General features: G+C 33.7%; 2 protein-coding genes across 2 annotated transcripts; one reads left to right on the top strand and one right to left on the bottom strand.

The window, feature by feature from the left end:
• Positions 1-2,556: 2,556 nt before the first annotated feature.
• Positions 2,557-4,884, top strand: LOC136815145 (uncharacterized). The gene has a single exon (XM_067071595.1). The coding sequence runs from the start codon at positions 2,599-2,601 to the stop codon at positions 3,916-3,918; it is 1,320 nt and encodes a 439-aa protein (XP_066927696.1). The 5' UTR covers positions 2,557-2,598; the 3' UTR covers positions 3,919-4,884.
• Positions 4,885-5,001: 117 nt separating this feature from the next.
• On the bottom strand, positions 5,002-15,281 carry LOC136815142 (coiled-coil domain-containing protein 13-like). Its single transcript, XM_067071589.1, has 13 exons — positions 15,071-15,281; positions 14,899-14,964; positions 14,652-14,757; positions 13,940-14,085; positions 13,722-13,772; positions 12,614-12,724; positions 10,366-10,470; positions 9,508-9,660; positions 8,907-9,083; positions 8,294-8,604; positions 8,010-8,123; positions 7,285-7,467; positions 5,002-5,824 (listed from the first exon to the last, which is right to left on the bottom strand). The coding sequence occupies exons 1-13, from the start codon at positions 15,251-15,253 to the stop codon at positions 5,653-5,655; spliced, it is 1,878 nt and encodes a 625-aa protein (XP_066927690.1). The 5' UTR covers positions 15,254-15,281; the 3' UTR covers positions 5,002-5,652.
• Positions 15,282-15,821: the final 540 nt, after the last annotated feature.

The raw sequence follows: 15,821 nt of genomic DNA, 5'->3' as shown, positions 1-15,821 counted from the left end.
TTACGTTTGTTTTTTTGGACCGACTTGGAGATAATTATGATAAAGCATAAATGGAAATTGATCAAGTATATTAAAGTACCGCTCATATGTGAATTTGAGAAAGACCGAAGTTCTCCATCAAATTATTGACGTAAAAATGATTTTTTCTAGACTTTTAAGTTTTCACTGTGATTTGAAAGCAGACACTTGCATTTCATTTTGTTCTTTTTGACTTGGAGATAATTATGATCAAGCGTAAATGGAAATTAAAGTCTATTCACGATAAGTGTGCACTCTTTTTTCATTTACCTATAACTTTTGAAGGGATTCTTCAATCTTTATAAATTTGGTATCATTGAAAAGATATTAGTGAGTGGAACAATTTGAAATAAAAAAAACTTTAAAAATATTATAAAAATGAAGATGAAAATGAAAAAGAAAAAAATGAAGTTCTTGTAGAAAAGTGCTATAACTATCATTTTCACTGAAGTAAATCCTTAATCATCGAACGTTATCGCTGTGAAAAAAATTCTCAAAAATAATCATTCAATCAAAAGATATCAAACAAAGTTATAAGCTGATTGACGTCTAAAAACGCTGTTTTCTGCAGTTTTTTGCTGTTTTTTGGGGTCAATCACTTATTAACTTTGTATCATAACTTTATATTGAATAAATATTTTAATGAAATTTCTTCACAGTGATGATCTCCTAAGATCAAAAAATCTCTCCAGTGAAAATGAAAGTTATAGCACTTTTCTACAAGATCTTCATTTTTTTCTTCTTCATTTTCATCTTCATTTTTAGAATTTTTTTAAAGATTTTTTTATTTCAAATTGTTCCACTCACTAATATCTTTCCAATGATACCAAATTTATAAAGATTGAAGAATTCCTTCAAAAGTTATAGGTAAAAGAAAAAAGAGTGCACACTTATCGTGAATAGACTTTAATCAAGTATATATATTTAAAGTAGGAGCTGCCTATGTAAATTTCAGAAAGGCTGAAGTATTCTTCATCAAATTATTGACAAAAATTATGTTTTTCTAGACTTACATTTTTTCACTGTGATTTGATGGCGGACACTTATACATTCTGGGCTAATAATGATAAATAATAAATGTATATAAATGGATTAAATATTTTTTAATAGATAAATATTGCACTTTTAAGCATATTTAGGCTCAGATTAGGGAAAATACAGTACAATAATTACAGTCTTTCTGGGACGACACCGGGTATGCTAAACATAAAACTTTAAATTTGAATAAATTTTAAATAGTATTTTGGGTGTCGGTGTAAACCTTATTTTGAATTTTTCATTGCTTATTATAAAAAACATGTAGTTTTAAGCTAAACTATTTCTCTGGAGTAAAGATGAATAAGAATGACACAATTTTAACTTTTACTGATTTACAGCATCTTCGTTTTTGAAACTTTTTTGATTTTTTGTCCAGCTTGACTTTTATTTTCTTGAATCTGTTGTTGATGTAGCCTTTTGTTGCTGTTCATCTGTATATCTAATTTTTATTATCGGCAGGTACAAAATGCATAAAACATAATGCATATTGCATAATGCATATTAGTATTGTGTAATTTACAGAACGATTTTATACTTTCTAAAACTCTCCTTTGTACAGGCTAAAAACCGCGAAAACCTTCAATCAGGGGATTTCCCCAGACATGATATTTACTTTTCGAATTCGAACGAAAGAGAAAACATTCGAATCATAACAAAGGGTTTTGCGTCAGCATAAATAGTAAGAAGATGCATGCTCGATGCATGCAACAGATCAGAAAGGTTCCCCCTTCGTCTTTCTCAAAAAAAGGTAAACACATAAACATTCGAATGTAAAAAGATTCGAAGTCTATTTTCTTTAGCTTTCGCATGAACTTCATGAAGCTCTTTAATTTATATTGGCTGGATATTGGCTTATCTAACAAAAAGCATTCACATGGTTAATGCTTTGTTGTAAAAGGGAAAACCCTTTGAAATTTATTAGCAATTGTTCGAAAAGAATAAAGATCTTGCTATAAAATTTACGTTTTCGAGTTAAAAAAGTAATATACGGAGGAGATATTTTCGTGTTTTTTCTACACTATGCTACGTTCTGTAAATTACAACTATGAAAATCAAAATGGCGACAAGCATTTTCAGTGGATCATGGATTTTCTTCATCATCCAAAATTCAAATTTACAGCTTTCTATCCTTTATTTTCTGGTAGAAAATGGTATATTTGTTTCGATGAAAGTAGTATCTTTCAAATTCTCCTTATTATATCCTCTAAAATTGACATTTTTCAAATATTATGCATTATGCATCATGCAATATGCATTATGTTTTATGCATTTTGGACCTGCCGTTTTTATTATATAAATATTTATCCTAATTAAGAGACGAATAATTATTCTGTCACACAGATTGTAACATGGCATATTTTCGTTAATCCATATTGTATACAAACGTAAATTTGATTATTTTTTTACTCTCGTTTTAGTATTTCATATCAATTTTTAACAACATATCTTTCTAATCATATTAAGCAATTTAGGCTGACCTTCCAGCGCAGCTGGTTTATTCTTTCTTTATCTATCTCTTTCAGGAAAAAAAAAAAGTCAAAGATGGTGCTGGAATTTTTGAAGCGTTTTTTCTCGTACACCATTGTACCCTTGCTGCTGATATCCATCATGCCAAACTTCGTGCTCGTTTTATGGTATATCGTGAGTCAGTGTGATGGAAGCTTTATGCAATTTTATGATAAAATCCTAACTGTGCAACCGAAAGAATTTTTGTTGGCAATGTGGCGCCCAGCATTCTCGTGGGAATCTAAAGCACATGTCTTCATTCTCGGGTACAGCTTATGGGCTGGTCTTTTGCAAGTTATCGTTCCTGGCCCACGACTAGAAGGCCCTCTGACAGCCAAAGGGAACACACCAGTGTACAAGGATAACGGGTTTTCGTGCTACGTCATCACCATGGTAGCGTTTGGTGGATTAACGTACGTCATGAAGACGAAGTACGGAATGACGCCAACTATCGTGTTTGATCATTACGGAGAAGTATTGGCGTGGTTGAGTTTGTACAGTTTATTCATTTGTGTATTGTTGTATCTGAAAGGGTGGTTGGCGCCCTCGACATCTGATAACGGATCTAGTGGAAACTTCATCTTTGATTATTACTGGGGTACTGAACTCTATCCACGCGTCTTCGGTATTGACATCAAAGTATTCACTAATTGCAGATTTGGTCTAACCATTTGGGCGTTGGTTATTAGCATTTGTTTTCTGAAGAGTTACGAACTGTACGGTTTTGTTGACAGTATGTTCGTATGCTGGTTATTGCAGATGATCTATTTGACAAAGTTCTTCTGGTGGGAAGGAGGCTACATGCGTACCATGGATATCTCTGTTGATCGAGCTGGTTTCTACATCTGTTGGGGGTGTCTTGTCTACGTACCTGGTTTTTACACATTATGTAGTTTGTACATGGTTGCGCATCCAGTGAAACTTGGTATTGAGTTGACCGCCTTCTTCATTGTTGCCGGAGCTGCGTCAATCTTCATCAATTACCAAGCTGATTATCAACGCCAGGTGTTCCGTGAGACTGGAGGTAAATGTCTGATCTGGGGTAAGAAGCCAGATATGATTTGGGCTAAATACCGCACAGAGGCCGGTCAAGATAAATTGAATCCATTGCTTTTATCTGGATGGTGGGGTGTTGCAAGGCATTTTCACTATTTACCAGAGCTTGCTTTATCCTTCTTTTGGTCGGTTCCAGCTCTCTTTGATCACTTGTTACCATTCTCTTATTTCATCTTTCTGACCATCCTATTGGTTCATCGCACTTTCCGTGATGACGTCAAATGCCAAAAGAAATATGGCAGATATTGGCAACAATACTGCAAGAAAGTACCTTATAAAATTGTCCCATATATTTTCTAAGTGATTGTTAACTTTTTAATTTAGGGATCTTTTTGAAATAATTTACTCTTTATATAAGTATACCTTAAGTGGATAAATTTTGGCGTGGATTTAACTTGGCGATTGGCCAAAATACGGTTTTTGGCGGGGATTTAATTTGGCGATAGATCAATTTCGTAAAATTTTTCGGGCATTTAATTTGGCGAACTGGAAATTTTGTCACACTGAAATGGGTGAAAATTACTCAAGAATATACTAAAAAGTTGTGATTTTTCACATAATTCTCTTTTTGTTAAATTTGGCGGGGATTTAATTTGGCGAATTTTGGCATAATTCGCCAAATTCGCCAAATTTAATCCCGCCAAAATTTATCCACTTAATGGCTAACAAATTAAAAATTATGTTAAGCTGAATTTGTGTCCTAAGCATGTTGTAAAAAATATGTTAGAATGAAGTTTAATAGAAAAGAATCTTATATATTTTGATAACTTACCTTAAGGGAAGAAATTTTCGCGGGAATTTAATTTCGCGGTTCACCGATTTTCGAAAAATTCACGGGAATTTAATTTCGCGGTTGCAAGATATTTTTGGCCAAAAGCGTTATTAAATAAGCAAAAAAACTGCTTTAAGGCTTGAAATAGTACGAATTTGGGGGAATGCTAGCGAGCACCTCACTAAAAACCGGGATTTTTTATCTCGTTTCTTAGTGAGTTCCACTTTGACGATTTTCGAAAAATAGAAGCCTTTTAAGTGTTTTGACGCAAATTCGATTATTTTGCTACTGCAGGAGCTTCGAAAGTTAAAAGTGACGTCAAAAAATCGAATGTTTAGAGCCCGAAAACCCGAAAGCTCAAAACATTCGAAAAAGTCGCAAAGTGGAATAAACGTTAATTGCGTAAACGCGGGTGACGTCTAGTATAGGCTAGGGGAATGCGTGTCCCGCGAAAATATCTTCCCTTAATGTATTCAATCTTCCCAACCGTCGTATGCTAATAATTGCCAAAATATAACCAGTTCTTAAAGCAAGTACATAAACGTAAGGAAATAAATAAGCAAAGTTAGTCATTTGTCGTAGCATGATTCCTATTATTAACTTAGATTTAAAAATTTTGATAATTTACATTTTTTTTTTAAATTAATCACTTACAAAATTTGTACACTGATGATAAAAAGATATTTACAAATAAAATTCTAATAACGTGATATTTGATTATTTCATAAATTAGTTTTCTATAGTATTGACGATAAAAGTAACACTTGAAGGATCAAATTCAGGAAATACCAGTCATTGCACTTGAAAATAATTTATGATAATGCCTACATGTTTTTTCTTTTATAAGCATATTGATACAAAATCTAAAACATAACCCATTCAACCTCTTTAGCAGTAAAATTAATTTTTAGAAAAAATATGATAAAACTGAAAATTAATATCTTGGTAAAAATGCAGTAACTGTCAAAATTTTTAATAATTCAAAGTCGGATGGACTGAATCATCTCAGGTTAAAACTCTTTCCCTTATGCTGGTAGTTTGAAATCATTGAAAGTTATTTAGATTTTGTTGTATCCATCATACTCAGCCAAAAAATCTCGTGTCACCGAAAATCTACTACAGTATCCTATATAAATAAAGTACCCTAATCAAGTATTTTCAATGCAATTTATAAAATGCCGTTTTGTTTTTCCTGTACATACTGTATAAAAGTTCGTTTTACCAGCTGATGAAATCAATCAATCAATGACGTTCATTTCACATTAAGAAGCTGACGAAACAGCATTGGATCGATATTGTCGCAAACCTTGCAAGAAAATTTTCTTCGTTTCTTCCACCATTTGATGAAAAACTTTCAAATCTTCTTCTTTTGATTCCAACGCTGCGTTCAACGCTTCTTTTAATGCGTCATTGTTCTCAAGTTGAATGTTCAATCTAAAGAAAAAGAATATGTAATTTGTTGTGATCAAAAGACCTTTTCATAAATGACATCACTTGCCTCGTATTCTAACAATTACCATGGTGATTATTAATTTCGCTTAGCGAAAGTATTACGATAGCCTTTCTGCGGCGGCGGCGGCGGCGGTGTCATCGGAAAAAAAATTAGAAAACGAAAGTGCTTGATACGGTGGACGAAATCACTAAATTTAATTTACAAATTACACGCTCGTATAACCACGATTTTCGCGGGTTTTCTTCGGATTACGTCATATATCTTTGTTTCAGCTCCACAGTTTTGATTTTTTCTTTATTTTCTTATAAGCATATACTTTATAAGAATCAAATCAATAACTCTTGATAGACGGTAACATACCTTTCGGTAATTAGTTCTTACAAAGTAAACAAAGTATGGCGCACAATATGAGCATATTTATTTTTCTTATAAGCATATACTCTATAAGAATCAAATCAATAACTCTTGATAGACGGTGATATACCTTTCGGTAATTAGTTCTTAAAAAGTAAACAAGGGATGGCGCACAAAATGACCTTATTTATTTTTCTTATAAGCATTTATTTTATAAGAATCAAATCAATAACTCTTTATAGACGGTAATATACCTTTCGGTAATTAGTTCTTTCAAAGTAAATAAGGGATGGCGCACAATATGAGCATATTCATTTTTCTTATATAAGCATTTGCTTTATAAGAATCAAATCAATAACTTTTGATAGACGGTGATATTACCTTTGTTTATTAGTTCTTAAAAATTAAACAACAACAGTTGTTCTTAAATTGGTCTCTTTTTTAGCGATTTTAAGCCTCGTTGTTCTTGTAAAATTGTTTCATCAAGGCTCGATGTAAAGTAGATTTCAAATTGGCTTCAATCTCTACTTCTTGTTTTTCCTATGTAGTTTAAATTCTAGGCGAAATTTTAGACTTTAAGTCGTCTTGTTTCTCTTGGGACATTAAATTATTTTTTTATGAATAGGAAGTAGTTTTAATAAAATCCACTGGGGTTTAATCACCATGGGAAAACGAGGCAAGTGATATTCGTAACGTAATTTATGAAAAGATCTATCGATCAAGAAAAATAAGTCAGATTCTTGAACTCACAGGGTTTCGACAAACATGACGAAAATTTACCCCTTAAAGAATGGAACTACAAACAATGTTCAACATACTAAATCCTTTCAACAGACTTCAAAAACAGCCCTGTGTTAAAAAGAGCCTGTAGATTCTCCTACAATCTTGAAAAATCGTCCAACCCTTAAATTAGAAATGTTAACAGGACTCAAAAATCCTAAGAGGATCCCAAAGCTTTTTTTGCGCTATAAGAATTATACTTTGAAATTCCCACCCGATGAAAGCTAGAGACTTTTCATTACATTTGAATCCTCTGTGGCGTACCCACTGGGTCACTGAGACAGAGGTGAAAAATTGACAGTCTTACTTCGTTTCCATTTCTAGCAGGTCTTTAGCAGGATCGGTTTTCCTCGGTGAAAGGCTGGCTTTTTTATTGTTTCGTTGGCTGAGTAACGTTTTTTCCAATTCTTTCTCGAGTTGAGCATTCTGATGTTTTCGTTCATTGATTTGTATCGTTTTCTCTAACGAGTCCTTCACAAGTTCACCGTTTCTAAAGAGAAAAATTCCCAAACTCAAAAGCGTATTGTAAGCTTTCAGATACAAGTCAGAGGCCTATTCAAAACTGTATGTGTAAAACTTGTCCCAAGGCTCCCCGACAGTTACAAGTTTCTAGGCGAACCATGAACATAATAAATGACTAGACGTCCATTATGTCTTTGAAACGAGCTTCGTTGCCGTCTGTATTTTAAAGTAGAACAACAGAGACTTTTGTCGAAATTTTGACGTTGTTAGCAAAGTATTCCCAAGAGGTATATCATTAAGATTTATTACGAAGCTAGCCGTGCTTTCTACAAAAATACAAAGGAGATGGATGTCCAGTCGTTTATATGTTCATGGGCGAGCAGACAAACAGTAAGCAGATATTCAACGTGAAGTGTGAAAAATAAATCCTTTCAGAATTATCAGAATTCTGTTTTGTTTCATCTAAATATAAAGAAAAGAGTTATTTTGGGTCCCCTTGGCCAATTAATCTGATTTACTTATGTGACAAGTTGAAGTATTGATCCAAAGTTTTGTATTCAAGACTTTTACCTATCTTGTAGTAGTTTGACCAATCCATTCAACCTCTCAACTTCCACGCCAGCTGCTTGGTTTAAAGATTTAAATTCTTGAAGCTGTTGATCGATAGTGTCTGTTGATGGAACGCTGAAATGATAACCATGTAATTGCTTTTTTCACAAATAAAGTAACATGCATTTAGTCGAGGGCTATCTTGGTTAGCCAAGATTAAGTAAACTTTATGGTAAAGGACCTGCTGAAAAAAAATCAAAACACGAAATCAAAGCGTGGGAGATATGATCCAATTCTAAACCTACCTGCTGCCACTGTAGGGTCTTCTAGGGTCGTTTCTACGGCCCGCAGCTGACCCAGGTGGCCGGGGGATATGGCTCTGCGATCGTCTTGCTGTTTTGATTTCTTTCAATTCTGATTCTAATTGGACGACCTTATTTTCTTGAATGGCCATTTCTTCTTTAAGTTTATCGACCAATGATTGATGATGTTGTTCTTTTTCTTCGAAAGCGAAATTGCCGGACGCTCTCAAAACACGTTCGCCTTTTTGTGAGTTCTCTTGTTGTTTTGATTTCTTCAATTTCTCGTTGTCTGCTTTTAGGATCTGTTGTTCTTTCTAAAAAAAGAGGATAAGCGGTGGCATTCAAATAAATGTTTTACCATAAGATTTGTAGAGAAAAAATTAAAACTTTTGTAAACAGTAACATTTCATTGAGATTGTAAGATAAATCTTCTTAACAAACATTTCTACAATGTGTTCGGTTCAAGTTTTTTTCGATAGTTCGACCTCTTTAACTTGTATATATTTTCTTATACAAACACGTCTTCCCGACCCTCAGACCCCGTTCCGCTAGAGGTGGCTGAAAAACAAGGAAATGGTGCGACGTTTGTCATTTAAAGAAAAACAAAACATCGTACCAGAAGAGCACTGACAAGTTCATCATCATGTTTCCCTTTCTCTATCAGTGTCGACATTTGTTCTTTCAAATTCTTGTTGTCTTGTGACAAAATTTTGATTCTAGCTCTAGTAGCATTGTTCTTCTCTTTCAAGGAATTGCGTTCTTGAACAGTCGCTTCCAGTTCCTTCTGTAATTTCTGGAAAATCAAAGATAGAACGTTTTAATGAAACAGAAAGATGAAAAAATAAAAACGAAAACAATAATTCTTTGGCAAAGAAGACTTTTGGTTGCGCTCAAACTTTGAGTAAAAGTAGTTTACATTGTTGAAAATAACCCTGAAAAAAACAACAACAAAATTTCCATGCTCTATTCCGGATTAATACAGATCTAATAAATAGCCGAAAAGGCTTCTGCTCACCCTCTAACGAAAAACTTTCTGCCATTTAGGCTGAAATAATAAAAACTACTCGTCACATAAAAATGAACTTTGATAGAGATATTATCGTTAAACTTTCTCGGCTCCAATATCTAGACGCTTTTCTACAGAGCAGAGGCAACCCTCAGAGACGTTATTGACCTAGTGCATCACCGTTTGAAATGGTTTAAAAAAACAAATTTACATCAGCTTGTTCTTTTCGTTCCAATTCCATTTTGCGCATGGTCAACCGATGTTTTTCATCGTGCACCGATTGACCGTGACTCGATATGGAGCGTGACGTAGAACCACTCTTTCCACGTTCGTGTTGTGGCAGTTGCTGCTGAAGATCGTTATTCTGGTCAAAATGAAAATAAACGAATGGATCAATGTAATGAGTTGTTTAAAGATGTAATACATCACATGGGCACAGCTATACTCTATAAACCCTAAAGTACACAATTAAGCAGAATTAAGAACTAAAAAGCTTTAAAAATTAACATTTTCGTTCATTTTCAGCATTTTACTAAGGCCAATTTTGTTGATAAGGTTTTTTAGCTCTGAAAACCTTTATTTGCGTTTTTCTCAAAATGAAAAAATGTGATTTAAGTCACTGTGATGGGTCTATGGTATAGACTAAAGAATTTCAGTGCCGTAGCAACTGGGGGGCAAGGGGGGCTATGCCCCCCAATAATTTTTTCAAAAATGGTTATTTTGCAAAATGCAAATTTTCTTTTAAGTGCATGTTTTGAGTGCATTTTCAAGCAATCTAGAGCTCAAATTTTCAAAATTTTCCCCCTCGGGCCAAACCATGGTTGGCCCTCGCGGTGTCACTAAACTTTAGCCCCCCCAATATGAAAATGCTTCCTACGGCACTGAATTTTGATTGATAAGTGGACATTGGATGTAACCATTTAACTTTTAATAACTGTCCCTACTCCCCTATTTTTGTCTGGAACTTAAAAAAGTTTAAATGTGGAAAATCAGAGCAGTCGTATCTTTTTTACCGCATTCATTTTTCCAGAAGAATGAAAGTGACCCCTGATTTAACAAACTATTTTACTTTTTGTTGCAACGCCATGATTTGTTGCTGGCGACCTCTCCAACCAGCTGATGAGTTCAATAAAGATTGAAATGAAATATTCTCTCCAACTTCACGTTGTAAAACCTGTTTTGTATGAAAAAATACAACAGTAGTATAGAGATGCCGGATTTTGATTCGAGTCGCGATTCATCAAACAATCACAAAGTCGTGGCATTCGAAGGGCATTATAGAGCTATTTAGAAATTCAAGAGACCGTTTGGTGGATAACCTGAAATAGAAGACTTTTTATCTATTGTGGATGATGTGAGATTACCAGCTTGCCCTAGCGATCTACGCAAAAGACTACGCACAAGACATACAGATTTTAAACCTTCCAAGGTTGGAAATTTCAAGTTTTCTTAGTTGGAAAAAAGATAAAATCCAATGGGAAATCCAACCTGAAAATGTGGGACATTCTCCAAGGTTGGAAATTTTGCATTTTCCATGGCTTGGAATTTTCGTAAATCCAGGTTGAAAAAAGAAAAAATCCAAATTTAACAAGGTTGGAATTTTTAAAATTCAGTTGGAAAAAAGCCAAAATCCAAATTTAACAAGGTTGGAATTTTCAAAAATCCAGGTGGAAAAAAGCCAAAATCCAAGCTAAACAAGGTTGGAAATTTCGAAAATTCAGGTTGAAAAAAGCCGAAATACAAGGTGGTTGGAAATTTCGAAAATCCAGGTGGAAAAAAGCCGAAATACAAGGTTGGAATTTTTGTAAATTCAGTTGGAAAAAAGCCAAAATCCAAGCTAAACAAGGTTGGAAATTTCGAAATTTCAGGTTGAAAAAAGCCAAAATCCAAAACGTGATGGCAGAGATGTGGAAAAGAGATCTTAAACAAGGTTTTTGTTTTTGTGAACAGCCACTCGCTAGCCTAGGCCTCGATGGCTCCCGGTCAATCTCTCGTTATTGTTCGCACAAATACGTGGTTGATCTTAGATCTATCACACAGCTCAGCAGGGCACTATTTGAAACTATGACACAAGTACCCTATGTGCTTCACTGTGCGAACTCACTGCGATTGACCGAGGCCGCTCCGAAGAGACGCCTCACCTGACGGAAACTTACAACTGACTGCTCACATTATAGCCAAATATCTAGGTTAGCTATACATCAAAACAGTTTTGAGCGAAAAATCGCTTGTGGTTTTCCCAAGGACATGCGCAGAAAATGGTTAGAAAAACGTAATTTCCACATGGATTTTTAACGTTTTCCGAACTGTTTGGAAAAACACAAATTTCCAACCCAAAAAGTCTAGTTTTCCAATCGAAAGAGTTTCAATTTCACAAAAATGTAATTTCCACATGGATTTTTAACGTTTTCCAAACTGTTTGGAGAAAAACAAATTTCCAACCCAAAAAGTCTAGTTTTCCAATCGAAAGAGTTTCAATTTCACAAAAATGTAATTTCCACATGGATTTTTAACGTTTTCCAAACTGTTTGGAGAAACACAAATTTCCAACCCAAAAAGTCTAGTTTTCCAATCGAAAGAGTTTCAATTTCACAAAAATGTAATTTCCACATTGATTTTAACGTTTTCCAAACTGTTTGGAGAAACACAAATTTCCAACCCAAAAAATCTAGTTTTCCAATCGAAAGAGTTTCAATTTCACAAAAATGTAATTTCCACATGGATTTTTAACGTTTTCCAAACTGTTTGGAGAAACACAAATTTCCGAACCAAAAAGTCTAGTTTTTCAACTTGAGGTATCAAATTTACTAAAATATGTATCTTCACATCGATTTTTGACCTTTTTTTTCAATTCCCAAACTGTTTGGAAAATAAAAATTTCCCACCCAAAAAGTCATGTTTTCCAACCAGCCTTGGAAAATTGTCATTTCTACATGGTTTTTTTCACTTGATTTTTCAAGGGCATTGGTTTATTCTACAAAACCTATGGGTAATTTACGTTTTCCAAATCAGCTTAAGGTAATCGCTCAAATTTCCAACCTTCAATTATAAAACCAAAATTTCCAACCCAAAAATATTGAATTTCCAACCTTGGAAATCGAAAATTTTTTCCTGTGTAGACCACCCTGATTGTGACGATTCACGGGAACAAACTTTCGCAGAATTTAATTTCGCAGTTTTCGACAACTCCGCGAAATTTCCGAATTTTGAGCTGTGAACCGCGAAATTAAATTCCGTGAAAATTTCTTCCCTTAAGGTACTCAGTATGAGATCAGTCTTTTTCTGTAAAGGAAAGGCCATATCTTATCTCAGTTCACCTTGTTTGCGATTTTCAATTCTTTTTTCAAAGAATCTATTTCATTTCTTTCTTCAGCAGATTTTAGAAGAACTTGCGATAACTTGTCTTTTACAGATGATAATTCAGAAGCCTAAATGAAAAGAAAAGATGGTAAATGAATGGATCGTAGTCAAAAATAAAAGGGGTAAATGTCGAACTAGTATCCATTTGTGGCTGTGTAGGTTGGGTGTTTGAGGTTACCCTTAGGTGATTGATTTAGGAGCCACCCGCTAAGGCCAAACAATTTTTTAAAGAAAACACGGAATTTTGAGGTTGCTCCAAACTAAGGCTATAGTCAAAACTAAATGTTAGATTTTTGAGGTTCCAAAATCGAGGTTACCTTTTCTAAACTCAATATCTTTACTATTACAGGCCAGATTATGATAAAATTTCATAGCTAGATAGCCAAAAGGTCAAATTTTCATTTTTTGTTTGTTCAATGAGGTTACCTTCCTAGGAATGTTGTGAAAATGAGGTTACCAAAATGAGATGACTTGCAAAGTCAGGTGAATGACTTGTTAAGTCAGGTAAGATATTATTTTCTATCATTTTGACTGGAAATAAAATAATGTGACCTGTTAACATCTTTCCTCACATGAAAAGATAAAGTTACAAGTCAATTATGTTGAGTTTTTGAGGTTACTTTACTATCTATGTTGTATGTTGTAACAAGATGAACTCCATCTTGCTATGATGTTCATTTTTTTAAACGTAAAACAATAGTATCTAGATTAGTGTCATATCCTTTGCTAGTTATTGGCAAAGCTCTTTCTTCTCAAAGGAATAGTCTGAGACTTTGAAAAATGTAGGTGTTATGAGGTTAATGCACTTCCATTTGAAAGTAAAAGACTTTACTATTCACATTTGGCGAAGAAACTAAAACCTTTTCATATCATTGAAACATTGAACATCGAGATTCTAAATGAAGTATATAGACCTGATTTTTGATTTTTTTCGAAAATAGAAATGTCACACTATTTTTGACTATGATCAATGTTTCTCCCTAAAAAGAAGTGCTCAGGAGGAAATTTCGAGATGAAAATAATTTTTGAGCCTGTGAAAGGGACACAAGATTGACAACAACTGACTTCCTTGTCTCTTTCTTCTTTGGTTGGGGACTTCATTGATTTCTCTTGTGTCTAAAATAAAAGAAACGTTATAAATGAATTTTTCATAAGCTATAAATTAATGGTAACACAAAAACCTTTTCGATTATGGCCTGGAAAACGTATCGAAAATTTCACAGCGTGTAATGAGAATAACCCTGGGCAGTTTGAATAAAAATGATCTAAACAACGCTACGTACCTTCTTTTGCAACTCAAATTGATCTACTTGTCTTTGTAAATTTAGCGTTTTTGATTTCTCTTTACCCAGCTCTGCATTCAAATCACGAATCTTCTTTGAAAACTCAATAATCTTTGCAGCAACATTGTCTGAGCCGATTCCTCCACCTTGAAAAAAAGTATTGTATACAAAGATGTTACAATATTAAAACTAGGAGGTTAATTAATGTAGTACTGTAAAAAGAATCTTTGAATCACAGTTTTTGCTATAATAATGAAAGATTTAAGAACGATTATTATATTCCTGATATACCACGGCTATTATACAACGGTAACTTTTTTTTTAAATTTTGCTATCGAAGTTTGATTTTTTATATCGCTCTTGTTGTTTTTCAAAGAAATTAAAAAATAAGAAATATATTGTTGATTTCATAAACAAATTTTATGACTCAGAGTAATTTAAGAAAATCATTAAATAAGAAAGACATTCCAACGTTCGATTATGGAAGTGTTTTACGTGAATCGTTCGACTATTTACATAATTTATGTTTTGTTTTTGCCTCGGGTTAATAAATCTCAATAACCAACTTTTACCTATTGAATATCTGCTTATTATTAGTGGCGCCGTTAACTTTTTAGCATGAGGAAATATATCTTGCAGGAAATTCTATATAACAGTGTATGAGCAATACTGATTTCATCAAATTTCAAAAGAAATAAGTGTGTTATCAAACCTGTGAGATCTCGTTTATCTTCTTTCCATCTTCTACGAATTATTTTGATCTCTTCTTCCCTTTCACCTAATAATTTGTTTAATCTTCCATTCTCATCCTTCAACTCCTAAAAAAGTAAATAAAATAAAACAATGACTATTGATGGGTAATTTTTGTAAGAAAAGTTGCTTCAAAAGAACCTAAAAGAAGCAACAAAAAAAGAATACAAAATATGTAGACTATAAAAGGTGTATAAATAAAAACATACCCTTATCCCTTCTTGTAGCTCTTTAAAGTCATCAGTTTCCATAAGGTTGGAAAATTTGATTCCAAGCTAGAATAAGAGAGGAGAAAATAATGCTGATATCATTGTTCACCATTAAATAATCTATACTATCGTATACTTTGAAGCGTAACTGAATGGAAGAAGTTTGAATTACCTTTAGATCAAGTTCGTCCTCAACACCATCAAAATTATCATATTGGTCTTCTACAGAGCACTTGCACACATTTTTTACCGCCACTTCTGCTTTTTCATTTTCTTCTTTCTTCTTCTTTTTCAAAAGTCTTTGTTTTTGTTGCTCTTCCAAACGCTCCAGTGTATGTTTTACTGAGCTTGACATTTTTTTCTATTTATTGTACTGTAGTATATCTGAAAATGAATTTTATGAAGATAAAATTTCGCCATTAAGGTCAAAGTTTATAATCTACATAGAACCTCTTAGGGACCGGTCATAAAGTATCTACTAGGGGGGGGGTGGAGGATTCTAGGGGGGCTTAGGGGGGGGGTTCCAATTTTTTTTGGGAAACTCAAGAGAAAATGTAGGAAGTCTAATTTCATAGTTTTACGTTTGAAGATTTCAAAAATTTTTCGCCCTTACGGCCGACAACTCTTAATTTATCTTAGTGGATATATGTACATTTCATATTGCCATTATTTGGGCATCATCGCCTTGCCCTTTTAGTTTGTAACATTGAGCTAGGTGAGGGAAGTAGATTAGTGGCTCTCACAGCTCATCAGAGTGGTTTGAAAAAGTACTTCTTAAAAGAAATTTGTCAAAACAAAGTGTCTTTTAGCTAAAATGGTGGGTGAAAAATATTGAAATTTTCGCCCGTCGGCGCAAACCATGGTTGCGCCTCCTTAGCATCTGCTAGTCAAAACCCCTTAACATTTCAAATTACAAAAAACAA

This window comes from Clytia hemisphaerica, unplaced genomic scaffold, assembly GCF_902728285.1.
Source record: "Clytia hemisphaerica strain Z4C2 unplaced genomic scaffold, Clytia hemisphaerica genome assembly, whole genome shotgun sequence".
In the NCBI taxonomy this organism is placed as follows: domain Eukaryota; kingdom Metazoa; phylum Cnidaria; class Hydrozoa; order Leptothecata; family Clytiidae; genus Clytia; species Clytia hemisphaerica.
This window is presented reverse-complemented; position numbering and strand designations above follow the sequence as displayed.